Below are 13,168 nucleotides of genomic sequence, written 5' to 3'. Positions count from 1 at the left end.
TCATATGGAACCAGAAAAGACCTCTAATAGCCAAAGGGATATTGAAAAAGAAAGCCAACGTTGGTGGCATCACAATTCCAGACTTCAAGCTCTATTACAAAGCTGTCATCATCAAGACAGCATGGTACTGGCACAAAAACAGACACATAGATCAATGGAACAGAATAGAGAGCCCAGAAATAGACCCTCAACTCTATGGTCAATTAATCTTCGACAAAGCAGGAAAGAATGTCCAATGGAAAAAAGACAGCCTCTTCAATAAATGGTGCTGGTAAATTGAACAGCCACATGCAGAAAAATGAAATTGGACCATTTCCTTACACCACACACGAAAATAGACTCAAAATGGATGAAGGACCTCAATGTGCGAAAGGAATCCATAAAACTCCTTGAGGAGAACACAGGCAGCAACCTCTTCGACCTCAGCCGCAGCAACATCTTCCTAGGAACATCGCCAAAGGCAAGGGAAGCAAGGGCAAACATGAACTATTGGGATTTCATCAAGATCAAAAGCTTTTGCACAGCAAAGGAAACAGTTAACAAAACCAAAGGACAACTGACAGAATGGGAGAAGATATTTGCAAATGACATATCAGATAAAGGGCTAGTGTCCAAAATCTATAAAGAACTTAGCAAACTCAACACCCAGAGAACAAATAATCCAATCAAGAAATGGGCAGAGGACATGAACAGACATTTCTGCAAAGAAGACATCCAGATGGCCAACAGACACATGAAAAAGTGCTCCATATCACTCGGCATCAGAGAAATACAAATCAAAACCACAATGAGATATCACCTCACACCAGTCAGAATGGCTAAAATCAACAAGTCAGGAAATGACAGATGCTGGCGAGGATGCGGAGAAAGGGGAACCCTCCTACACTGTTGGTGGGAATGCAAGCTGGTGCAGCCACTCTGGAAAACAGCATGGAGGTTCCTCAAAATGTTGAAAATAGAACTGCCCTATGACCCAGCAATTGCACTACTGGGTATTTACCCTAAAGATACAAACGTAGTGATCCGAAGGGACACGTGCACCCGAATGTTTATAGCAGCAATGTCCACAATAGCCAAACTATGGAAAGAACCTAGATGTCCATCAACAGATGAATGGATCAAGAAGATGTGGTATATATACACAATGGAATACTATGCAGCCATCAAAAGAAATGAAATCTTGCCATTTGCGACAACATGGATGGAACTAGAGCGTATCATGCTTGGCGAAATAAGTCAAGCGGAGAAAGACAACTATCATATGATCTCCCTGATATGAGGAAGTGGTGATGCAACATGGGGGCTTAAGTGGGTAGGAGAAGAATCAATGAAACAAGATGGGATTGGGAGGGAGACAAACCATAAGTGACTCTTTTTTTTTTTTTAAGATTTTATTTATTTATCAGAAAGAGAGAGCGAGCGAGCACAGGCAGACAGAATGGCAGGCAGAGGCAGAGGGAGAAGCAGGCTCCCTGACGAGCAAGGAGCCCGATGTGGGACTCGATCCCAGGACGCTGGGATCATGACCTGAGCCGAAGGCAGCTGCTTAACCAACTGAGCCACCCAGACGTCCCCCATAAGTGACTCTTAATCTCACAAAACAAACTGAAGGTTGCTGGGGGCGAGGCGGGTTGGGAGAAGGGAGGTGGGGTTATGGACATTGGGGAGGGTATGTGCTTTGGTGAGTGCTGTGAAGTGTGTAAACCTGGCGATTCACAGACCTGTACCCCTGGGGATAAAAATATATGTTTATAAAAAATAAAAAATTATTTTTAAAAAAACCCCTATATGTTGGTTACAAGAAACATATTTTAAACATAAAGACAAAGCTAAATGAAAGTAAAGGGATGGATAGAGATGTACCATATAAGCACTAAGCTTAAGAAAGCTGCTGAGCTATAGCGATTATCAGAAAGGGTGTTCCCTAAGATGAAGAGTAATACTATATATTAATGAGGGTATTTTATCATGATAAAAGGCAATATAATCAAGTATATAAATAACAATATAAACACAAATCACCCAGACACATCAACTAAAGAGAACTACAGGCAAATCTACATAGTTGAAGACTGTAACACCTCTTTCTCAGTGACAGATAATACCAGTAGATACAAATATTTTAACTATGCTGTCAACCAATTTATGTACTTGACGGTTATAGACTACTATACCAAACAAAAGTAGAATAAATATTCTTCTCTAGTACACATGGAACATTCACCATGACATACCCAATGGTGGGCCATAAAATAAGCCTAAATAAATGTCAAAAGACTGAAATTATATGGAATATGTTCTTTGGCCATAATGACATTAAATTAGAAATTAATAGAAATAATACCTAAATAATCCCAAAATATGTGAAAACTAAGCAACATACATTTTAAAAATACATGGGTCAGAGAAAACTAATACGGGAAATTAGAAAATATTTTGAAATCAATGATAATAAAACACAGCATACTAAAATTTATAGAATACAACTAACACGGTCTTTAAAACAAACTCACAGCTTTAAATGTCAATATTATAAAAATATTAGTGGAATGATTTGAACACAATGACTTCTCCTTTCATCTTAAAAAACTGGAAGTATAAGAGGAAGTTATACCTAAAATAAGTAAAAGAAAAAACAGAAAAATAATACTGGAAAGGAGTGAAATAGAAAAATGGAAAAACATAGAGAAAAATCAAAATATAACTAGAAGATAGTTCTTTAAAAAGATTGATAAATTTGATAAATCCTTAAGAGGAGTGATCAAGAAAAAAAGTACAAATATCAGAGCTATAGGAGGACATCACTACAGACCTTATAAACATTAAAGTGATAACATGGGACTATTATTAAATTTAATTTAACAACTCATTCAAAATGGATAGATTCCTTAACAAACATGAATTATCAAAACTGATTCAAGAGGAAATAAAAATTTAAATAACCCTATATTCTTAAAATATATTAAATTTATAATCAAACAATTTCCACAAAGAAAACTCCAGCCCCAGATGAATTTATTGGTGGATGCTATCAAAATTTAAAGAGGAATTAATATATCAGTGCTATAGAAACATTCAGAAAATTGAGGCAGAGGGAATGCTTCCTAATTCATTTGAAAAGACTACTATAACCCTTACTAAAGCTTTCTACATGAAACCAGAAAAGTGAATTTAGCAATGAATAAAGGTACAAAGTCAATATACAAAAATCACTTGAATTTCTCTATACTAGTAATAAGAATTTAGAAAATGCTTACAAAGCATTTTCTTACAAAGCCACTTACAAAGCACAAAAAAATCACATATTTAAGGATTAATTAATGAAAGATGCACAAAACTTCTACACTTCTACACTGAAAACTATAAAACACTGCTGGAAGAAATTAAAGAAAACCTAAATAAATGGTGAGAGGCATCATTTGCATTGACTGGAAGACTCAATATTTTATGATGTCCATTGTCCCTAAACTGATAAGAGATTTAAAATACTAGCAGGCTAGAGGCACCTGGGTGGCTCAGTTGGTTAAGCAACCGACTATTGGTTTGGGCTTAGGTCATGATTTCAGAGTTTGAGATCAAGCTCCATACCAGGCTCTGCACTCAGTCCAGAGTCTGCTTAAGATTCACTTCCTCTCCTTCTGCCTCTCCCCCTGCTTGTATGCACTCTAAATAAATAAATAATAAAATCTTTGTTAAAAATTCCAACAGGCTTTATTTTAGAAATTAGTGAGATGATTTTTAAATTTGTTTGGAAAGGCAAAGGATGAAGAATAGCAAAAACAAAAATATTAAAAAAGAAAAACAAATTAAGGACGTAATATTAACTAACTTTGTCTTCTTTTTAATTTACAGTAATCAAGAAATCAAGAAAATGTAGTATCCACATGAGACTAGACAAATTATCAAAGGAACAGAATAGAGTCCAAAAATAGACCCAAATATACTCAGTCAAATAATTTGAACAAGGACACCAAAACAAATAATGAAAGACAAATCCTTTTAACAAATGGTACCGAAGGGGCACCCAGGTAGCTCAGTTGGTTAAGCATCTGGCTCTTGATTGTGGCTCAGGTCATGATCTCAGGGTTATGAGATAGAGCCCTGTGTCAGGTCCACACTGGGCATGGAGCTTGTTTAAGATTCTCTTTCTCTCTGGGGCACCTGCATGTTTCAGTCGGTTAAGCGTCTGCCTTGGCTCAGGTTATGATCTCAGGGTATCTCAGTGTCCTGGGATAGAGCCCTGAGTAGAGCTCCCTGTTCAGCAAAGTGTGTTTCTAGCTCTCCCTCTGCTCCTCCTGGCCTCCTTGCTTGTGTGCTTTTTCTCTCTCAAAGAGATAAATAAAGTCTTTAAGGGATGCCTGGGTGGCTCAGTCAGCTAACTTTCTGCCTTGGGCTCAAGTCATGATGCCAGGGTCCTGGGATCAAGTCCCGTGGTTGAGGGGGGGCGGATTCATGTTCAGCAGGGGAGCCTGCTTCTTCCTCTCTGCCTGCCCCTCCCCCTGCTTGTGTGAATGCTTGCTCTCTTTCTCTCTCTCTCTCTGACAAATAAATAAACCTTTTAAATAAATAAAGTCTTTAAAAAGAATTTCTCCCATTCCCTCTGCCCCTCCCCCTACTCTTGCTCTGCCTTTCTAACGCAGAAAAACAAATGGTACGAGAACAATCGGATATTCATATAAAAAAGAAACATCTAAAAACCAGTATCTAAAAGTCATATCTAAAAAACAACTTCGGATGGATCAAAATATGGAAGCTAAAACAATTTAAAAAGCATTATAAAAAACCTTCACAACCTTGGGATAGACAAAGATTTCTTACAAAGGTCACTGAAAACACAAACCATAAAATAATTGATAAATTGAGTAAGTAAAAATTAAAACTCCTGCTCACCAAAACACACTACCAACAAATATATAGATAAGTCAAACACTGGGAGAAAATATTCACAACACATATATTTAACAAAGGACTTATATACAAAACACGTAAATATCTCCTCCATCTCAAAAATGAAAAGCTATACAGTCAATTAGTGAGAAAAATATTTGAATGGCCTCATCATGAAACAAGACAGAGGATCATAGGGGAAGGGAGGGAAAATGAAACACGATGAAACCAGAGAGGGAGACAAACCATAAGAGACTCTGAATCTCAGGAAACAAACTGAGGGTTGCTGGAGGGGGAGGTAGGTGGGAGTAATGGGGTTACTGGGGGATGGACATTGGGGAGGGTACGTGGTATGCTGAGTGCTGTGAATTGTGTAAGACTGATGATTCCCAGACCTGTACCCCTGAAACAAATAATACATTATATGTTAATAAAAAGATGATATATAAATAGTCAATAACAAATTAAAAAGTAGTCAAAACTGTTATTGTCATCATCAGCTGTAAATTAAAAAGCACAATGATATACAGCTACATACCACAGTGAATGGTGAAATTTAAGATTGCCAAAGGGTGCCTGTGTGGCTCAGTGGGTTAAGCCTCTGCTTTCGGCTGGGGTCATGATCTCAGGGTCCTGGGATTGAGCCCCACATCGGGCTCTCTGCTTAGCGGGGAGTCTGCTTCCCCTCCTCTCTCTGCTTGCCTCTCTGCCTACTAATGATCTCCCTCTCTCTGTCAAATAAATAAATAAAATCTTAAATAAAATAAAAGATTTCCACAGCCAACTTTTGGGAGGATGTAGAAGAACCAGAACTTTCATACATCTCTGGCAGAGAGTGGGGGAATGTAAAATTACATAAACCCTTTGAAAACCAGGAAATTACTTAAGAAGTTAAGCATATATCTCTCCTATAACCCAGTGATTGTACTCATAGGTATTTATCCAAGAATATGCCCTCAAAAAAACCTTGTATATAAGTAATTTTACAGTTTTATCCATTATAACCAAAACTGGGGAGCAATCCAAATGTCCATCAAGAGGAGAACAGGTATGCAAACTATGGTCTGTTCATGCATTGGAATTCTACTCAGCAATAAAAAGGGAAGATTAATACACATGACAACATGGATCAATCATAAAGATATTATGCCAAGTAAAAGAAGCCAGACACAAAAAGTACATAATTCAGGGGTGGGGTTAGAGACTGGGAAGGGGCGTAGGAAAATTTCTGTAATGATGGATAGGTCTGTGTTTTAAAATGTATTTGTCAAACCTGATATACTGGAATGCTGAAGGTCTGAAGATTTCATATTATGTATATTACACTTAATTTTAAAAAGCAAAGATGTGGAGGGGGGAGTAAAGGAAAAATACTAGAGGGGGAAAAAACAAACAAACAAAAAAAAAAAAAACAGCGCTATTAGGAAAGATATGGCAAAGCCAACAAGAGAACCGGGAGCTTAGTATAAGGATACAGATGGAGAAAATAATTCATGTGCTTCTTTCCACTCTGGTTTTCATGTGTGCCATATGGGATAATTTCTGCCTAACTCCACTATATACACTCTGCCTCGTTGAGAAAACAAAAAAACACTTCCATCCATTTCTGGGCTCTTGAGAAGCATCCTTCTCAGTGTCTCCACTGTACTCTGTTTCTGCCCCATCATAGGATTCACCATAGTCTACTGTATTTGTTTACAAACTTATCTTTCCCCATAAGCACAATGCCTGCAAAAACAGTGGATAATTCATAATGTTTATTGGGAGAATAAATGAATTCTTGTGCATTATCACATAACTGAGGTCAAGTAAGTTCGTTCTCATTCTGAACCAATTGTTTTCAAGATTATTTACCTCTGCCCCCGAAGAACAGCTGCGTACAGGTGAATACATTGACTGTCTTGAACCAACCAATACAGGAGACCATTGCTAAGGTCTAACGTTAGAGCAATTACCTAAATAGAAAACAAGGTGAGAAAATTAATCAAATACATCTTTGGAGGATACCTCTGCGAATAAGTCACAATTAAACTATAGATTTCTCTTTAACATCCTCTTTGGAACAATAAACTCATTAATTTTTACCTTTCATTGAATATAAAAATTAGATGAGTATGCCTAGTTCTATGCAATTTGGATATAGACACTGGTTTCCTAAAAACCCTCAAAATGCAGAGACTTCTATAAATTCAGCTCTGGTGGTCCTCAAAGTATGATTCTTGGACCCACAACATCAGCATCACTTGGAAACTTACCATAAATTCTCAGCCACATTTCAGGTCCTACTGAATCAGGAATTTTGAGTCACTGTGTTAGACTTTACCTAAAGCTAGCCATAACTTTGGACCCCAGCCAAATAAGCCAATGAATTTCATTTTCATTTAAATCTGTTGTTCTCAAACATGGATGAACATTAGAATCAACTGCTGAGTTCTTAAACCCCCCTCAATTCCCAGAGTGCCTCCCATTAAATTATTATCTCTGGAGATAGAACTGCATTTCCTGTGTGTTTTTGAATTCTCCAGATAATTCTAATATGTCATCAAGCTTGAGAACCAAAGTCTTAAACCATTTTAAATTATATTTTCTGTTCATTACAACCAAAACATCCTGACACATTTAAAAAATATAATACACACGGGGTTTTTATGTTTTATAATTTAATAGAGTCGTGTATATGTGAAGTTCTATTTCCAGTTCACATCTGAAAACCACTGCTTACTAAACTTCCCTCGTCTTCTTGTTATAGTGCCTGTCTTAATTTTATGTTCCATTGTCTCGGTGAGGCCTGAGGAAAGACTGCTTCTCGTATGAAATAGACTGCATGGACAGAATTTACAACCCAAGGGAACTCTTTTTCTTTCTTTGGTGTTAGAAGTATTTTTCAAACAAGCTGAGATTGCCAGGCGCCTGACCTCAGAATGATGGACGGGTTCTAGAACAGACCTAGGGACTAAGAGGGATCAAGGATTAAAGTTGACGACTATGTCTTTAACAAGACCCTGAAGCAGAAAAACAAAGATGATGAGCCAGGGAGAAATGTAAAAAAAAAGACTACAGCAAGGTATCCAAGAACTAAAAATCCTTGCTGACAGGTTCCCCAAGGCCTGCTACCAAGGCACATCACTGCAAGGAACCCCAGCTATCATACACAACAGCCTTCTGTCTTCAAGGAAACTCAGCCTACTTTCCCACAAGATAAAAACAAATAAAAAAATAAACTCTATTCTAGCAATCCCCAGCTTTTGCGGAGTTGTATCATGTCCTTGTCTCAGGCTAAAAGAAATGTATTGACTATTGTTTCAGTTGGAGTGAAATCGGGTTACTCCTGTTTGGTTATTTGTAATGACATGCCCACGAATTTTTCAAATTAGGAAGTTCCTTTTATTTCTTGAAAAGGAATATTCTACAACTCCCTGTTCTGGAATACAACAGAGGATTTGAGCTGTAAGTAAAATTCAGGTGTTGGGTCATTACCCCATTCCGTAGCATCAGTCATTTGGGCCCATATTATAAACAGAGCCAGAGAATGTTCCGTTTGTCTTATTTAATAATAACCATTGTTATATTTAATCATTGGTAACTGTTGTTATATTTAATAATAACAATAATAGCCACTGTTATATTTAATAATAATTATTAATAATAATAATATAATTAAATATTAATATAATTCAATGGCTTGGGAATAATCCCTGTGATCAAAACTAAAAGCTGGAGGTTTAATCCTGTGGTAAAATGTACTACGCGCTAGGAGTCAGTTCAAACCATCAAATGGTGATGAATATCTCACCGCATTCTCCCTTTGAATCACATAAATATCCGTTCTTTCTCTAAGTAATTGTCTATTTTATTGTATCTGTTGATTGCAGAGTATCTCATGACTCCATGATGAATCTATGAGTAACGTATGAAGGAATGACAGTGAAATGGAGAGTTTTGCTCTGTGTAAATGTGTTACCTTCAAAAACCCACTAGCATTAATGGAAGCAGAGGAGTAAGACATCAAACCATGGACCCAGAACATAGATTTGTACAAGCAACAACACTCACCAGCCAATGAGAGATCTGGAGTGGGGATTTAGGGAATGGTGTGTTTCCCCAAACATGCTGAGTAATCTAATTTCTCACTCCTTTTCAGAAAAGTCCCCAGAGCCATTTTAGAACTTTCCTGCGTGAATATGTCTCAAATGACCAGATTGCAGCAGTGGGGGGAGATTACTGACAAAGTCCCAGGAATAGACAGAAAGTTACTGCTGAGATAATATTGTCTGTCATACGCCTTTACAAAAATAAAAGTGCTTTGTCCTCTCACTTATTATTGATACATAAAAAATAGACTCTCCTGTATTCAGACTCAAGTGACTCCAAAGTAGAATTAAGGGATGTTTTCACGATTTGACAGAAATGACTAATCTCTGGATATGTGTATAAATCTTTATTTCTTTTAAATATCTGTTTTATAATCTGTATATGCAAATAAGGTCTTCTAAATACTCTAGGAATTACAGTCTGCGTATGCTGGAATTGGGATCATGTGGCTCATAATGTGTTTACAAATGATCTGGTATGTCTGTATTATGTGTATTTTATCTCTACTGGCAGGAAAAAAAAGATTGAAAATAAGAAAAATTTTAAGGAATATCCTAGGTTGAAATAGTATGAACGCTTTATTTCTTTTTCATGCTTTCCTGTGATTTCTAAATTCCTATAGTGAACATGATCAGGAAACACAAAAGTCAAATAGTTAGATGAATAGCTACAGGGTCTCGAGAAAATAGGTATTGCTTCTAGAAGTTGAAGATCAAGAGAATGAAAGTAACATGTATTTAGATACATTCCTATATTAGGTGTACTTTTCAGATTTAGTTACAGTGATAAGGACTTAACTATCAAATGGCTACTGTGTCCCTGGAACTATTCTCAGTATCTCCCATTAATTATTTCATTTAATCTTTTTTTCTCCTTTTTCTCTTTCTTTAAATTAACATATAATATAATATATTATTTATATAATATAATATATAATATTATATTATATAATATTATATATATTATATATTATATATTATATATTTATATAATATAATATATATATATTATTTTCTCCAGGGGTACATCAGTGAATCATCAGTCTTACACATTTTACAGTACTCACCATAGCACATATCCTCCCCAATGTCCATAACCCAGCCACCCTATCCCTACCCTTCACCCCCCAACAACCCTCAGTTTGTCTTGTGAGATTAAGAGTCTCTTATGGTTTGTCTCCCTCCTGATCCCATCTTGTCCCATTTTTTTCCCTCCCTACTCCACAAGACCCCGATAACTCTAAGAGTAGGACAATTGCTAATATTCCCATTTTTCAAATAAGGAAACAAAGAGAAGTCAAATAATTTGCCTAGGAACCCCAAAGTTTTTATAGCAGTCAGTACCCAAAATTGATTGACTATAACAAAATATCTAAGCAATCTGTACCCAAAAATGATGGAAAGTAATAAAACATCTAATTATTATCCAACAAGAAGCTCTAAAATATTCAATACAATTCCTGAGGTCTCTAAAAACAATCATAAATTAAAATGCTTTTAAGTGTCGGTACATTCAAGATAAAGCAAATTACAAAATTCTCCATACTGTATTTTAATTTGTTTAATCCATTATGACAAGTAAATGAAAGAATTAGAGAAATTTTGGTTATACTAACATCTCAGTATTTCCTTTCAGATTCTACCTGAACTATTGTCCTAATTACACAGTAGCACTACTGAATATTAGTAAGTGATCAGATCCTATTTTTAATTCATCACCTTTCTCCCAGAAATCCAAGACTGTGCCTGTAGTACAAGGGAACTTTCTCCATTTAGCCTGGTGCTTTCCACTGAGTATAGTGTGGTCCAATAAAGGTAACCTCCAACTGAATCCACTACCATGTCATTCACCAACAACTTCACATGAGTCACAATGTCTGAGTTCCCTGTCAACAGAGACTGCCTTTGTATCTATAAAACATAATTAGATGATTGGTTAATAATTTTCACATGACATGGTTATTTCTGAGTATTTTATTGCATTCATTAGTAAATTGCTACATTCATCCAATCACAAATATTTATTAGCATGATGTGCTGGGTAATGTGCAAACCCTTGGGAACATACTAGTCATGAGGAACACCCTTGTGGAGCTCATCTCTTTTCATGACCCTAGAAAAAAGGGGAGCAAATTGATTTTGAGTTAAAATTCTTCCTTAAATTCTTATTCTTCCTAATCATACAACCAGACAACAGAAACACTGTTAGATAAGAATGCATTTGATTGGAGTCTTGAGAAGATGTACACATCCTGATAAATGATGACCTCTCTCCTTGCTCATGTCTATCAGTATATTTCCCTGATAGTAGTTACGGCCATTACTGCATACCTACTATGTGTCAGACAGTATATACTTTTATCTTCAAAATATTAGCTTTTGTAACCCTCACATTATAAAGGACTTCTATCACAAGTTAACTGGTTTCAAAGAAGTACTTTTTCCTGGAATTAAGCAATTTTATAAGAGTCAGAGCAAATACTTGAAAGCTGTTTTTACATCCACTCTTCTCCTTCAAAACTATTTTTAAATTAATACATTCCAGGGAGCATTCTCAAATTTACTCCACTCAACTCCATGCCACCCACATAACATTGGCGCTTACAGACTATACCACATTGCTTTGGCTCTAAACATCACTTTGTATACTTCTTCTATTATTGTATATAGGTATTTGATCTCATCAAAAGAACAACGACAAGTAGCGATGGTTTTCACAACACTGAACATACTAAAAAACAATGTATTTTGTACAATAAAAGGGTGGTTATGATTGTATGTGAATTGTATCTCATAAGGTTGAATTTTTTAAAGCAGGTCCATGTCTACTATTCACTTTATATTCCCTCCCATGCCTATCCTGATGGCTCTCAACACATTGAGAATAGATAAATCCTCATTGAATGAATAAATGAATGGATTAGAAAATGATTCCAGCATTGGGGAGGGTATGTGCTTTGGTGAGTGCTGTGAAATGTGTAAACCTGGTGATTCACAGACCTGTACCCCTGGGGATAAAAATATATGTTTATAAAAAATAAAAAATTAAAAAAAAAACTCTAAAAAAAAAAAGAAAGAAAGAAAATGATTCCAGTACCCTATTTTTTGATCGGTCAGACCAGTATTCTCATCATTAACCATCTGTCTCTTCAAAGTGGACTACTACATCAATGTACAGGATGTCTTCATTTTGCATCCAGCTACACTTCCCACCTACTCTGCCCTACTCTGTGTCCTCAGAAGCTGGTGCTGTAGCCTGCATCAGCTGGACTCATTCTCTGGCTTCCAAGGACATTCAGCCAATGGAAGCACCAGCAGAAGATGGGAAGGCAGAAGGAAAGAAGGATTGGGGTCCTTCTACCCCCAGGTCGCTCTTTGGCAGACCATACCTCGTGACAGTGGCTGACTCTCAGGTCAGCAGCTTCTGTAGCTCCAGCCCTCACCAGATTCTTCCCCTACAGGCCCCACATGCCTGAAGGCCCTTATATCTTCCCACACTTACTAGCCAGGGACATGCTTCACCATCCTCTGTTCATTTTCCTTAACTCTCTCCACACCTTTGAAACCAGTCCCTTCATTGGGTTTCCTTTAATCATGCCTTTGGAGTGTGTCACCTTCCTCCAGGACACTGACCCACAGATGAACATTTTCATATACTTAAGATATTATTGAAAATGCATAACTAGTGTACCAAATAGCAATTGAAAGCTTCCTTTACGTATAATCCCTTTTAATTAAAAAGTGAGTAAATCTGAGTGAGTAAGATGAATATTAAATAAATAATAGCACAGGTGGTATACAAATACGAAAAAAAAAATCATGAAAATGACATTTAAGTCACTAGAGGATAAGTATTGTGCTAGAGCATCCAGAATGCTGAGCTTTAACTTACCACATACGTTTTTCCAGCCCAGTAGAGAAACTGACCCAGCCAGTCAAAAGCTAAAGCCCCTGCTCCTGCAATGTTGGATATGTGATAATTTTCTGAGATATCCGTCCCATTCAGCAGCCACACGTAAACATCACCTTTCATGTCGCTGTAGTAGAGGCTGTTGTTATACCAATCCATGTCTCAAAACAAAGTGAATTGGTAGCAGTTATTTCTCGTGCATTCCAGCATAAACGCGGTGAGTCAACAAATCACACATACACCTCCATATAATGTTAAGGCACACACTAACATGATCTCA

At 36.7% G+C, this 13,168-nt stretch overlaps 1 protein-coding gene across 4 annotated transcripts in view; it reads right to left on the bottom strand.

The window, feature by feature from the left end:
- Positions 1-13,168, bottom strand: part of ROS1 (ROS proto-oncogene 1, receptor tyrosine kinase) — a 145,714-nt gene that overhangs the window by 68,436 nt on the left and 64,110 nt on the right. For all 4 annotated transcript variants that reach the window (XM_032339707.1, XM_032339708.1, XM_032339706.1 and 1 more), the window contains 3 exons: positions 12,871-13,049; positions 10,698-10,889; positions 6,742-6,842 (listed from right to left, as the gene is read on the bottom strand). In XM_032339707.1, coding sequence (XP_032195598.1) covers positions 6,742-6,842; positions 10,698-10,889; positions 12,871-13,049 — 472 coding nt within the window. The remainder of the gene's footprint in view (positions 1-6,741; positions 6,843-10,697; positions 10,890-12,870; positions 13,050-13,168) is intronic.

This window comes from Mustela erminea, chromosome 4 (genome assembly GCF_009829155.1).
Source record: "Mustela erminea isolate mMusErm1 chromosome 4, mMusErm1.Pri, whole genome shotgun sequence".
In the NCBI taxonomy this organism is placed as follows: domain Eukaryota; kingdom Metazoa; phylum Chordata; class Mammalia; order Carnivora; family Mustelidae; genus Mustela; species Mustela erminea.
The sequence above is the reverse complement of the archived record's forward strand: the minus strand, read 5'-3'. Positions and strand labels throughout refer to the sequence as shown.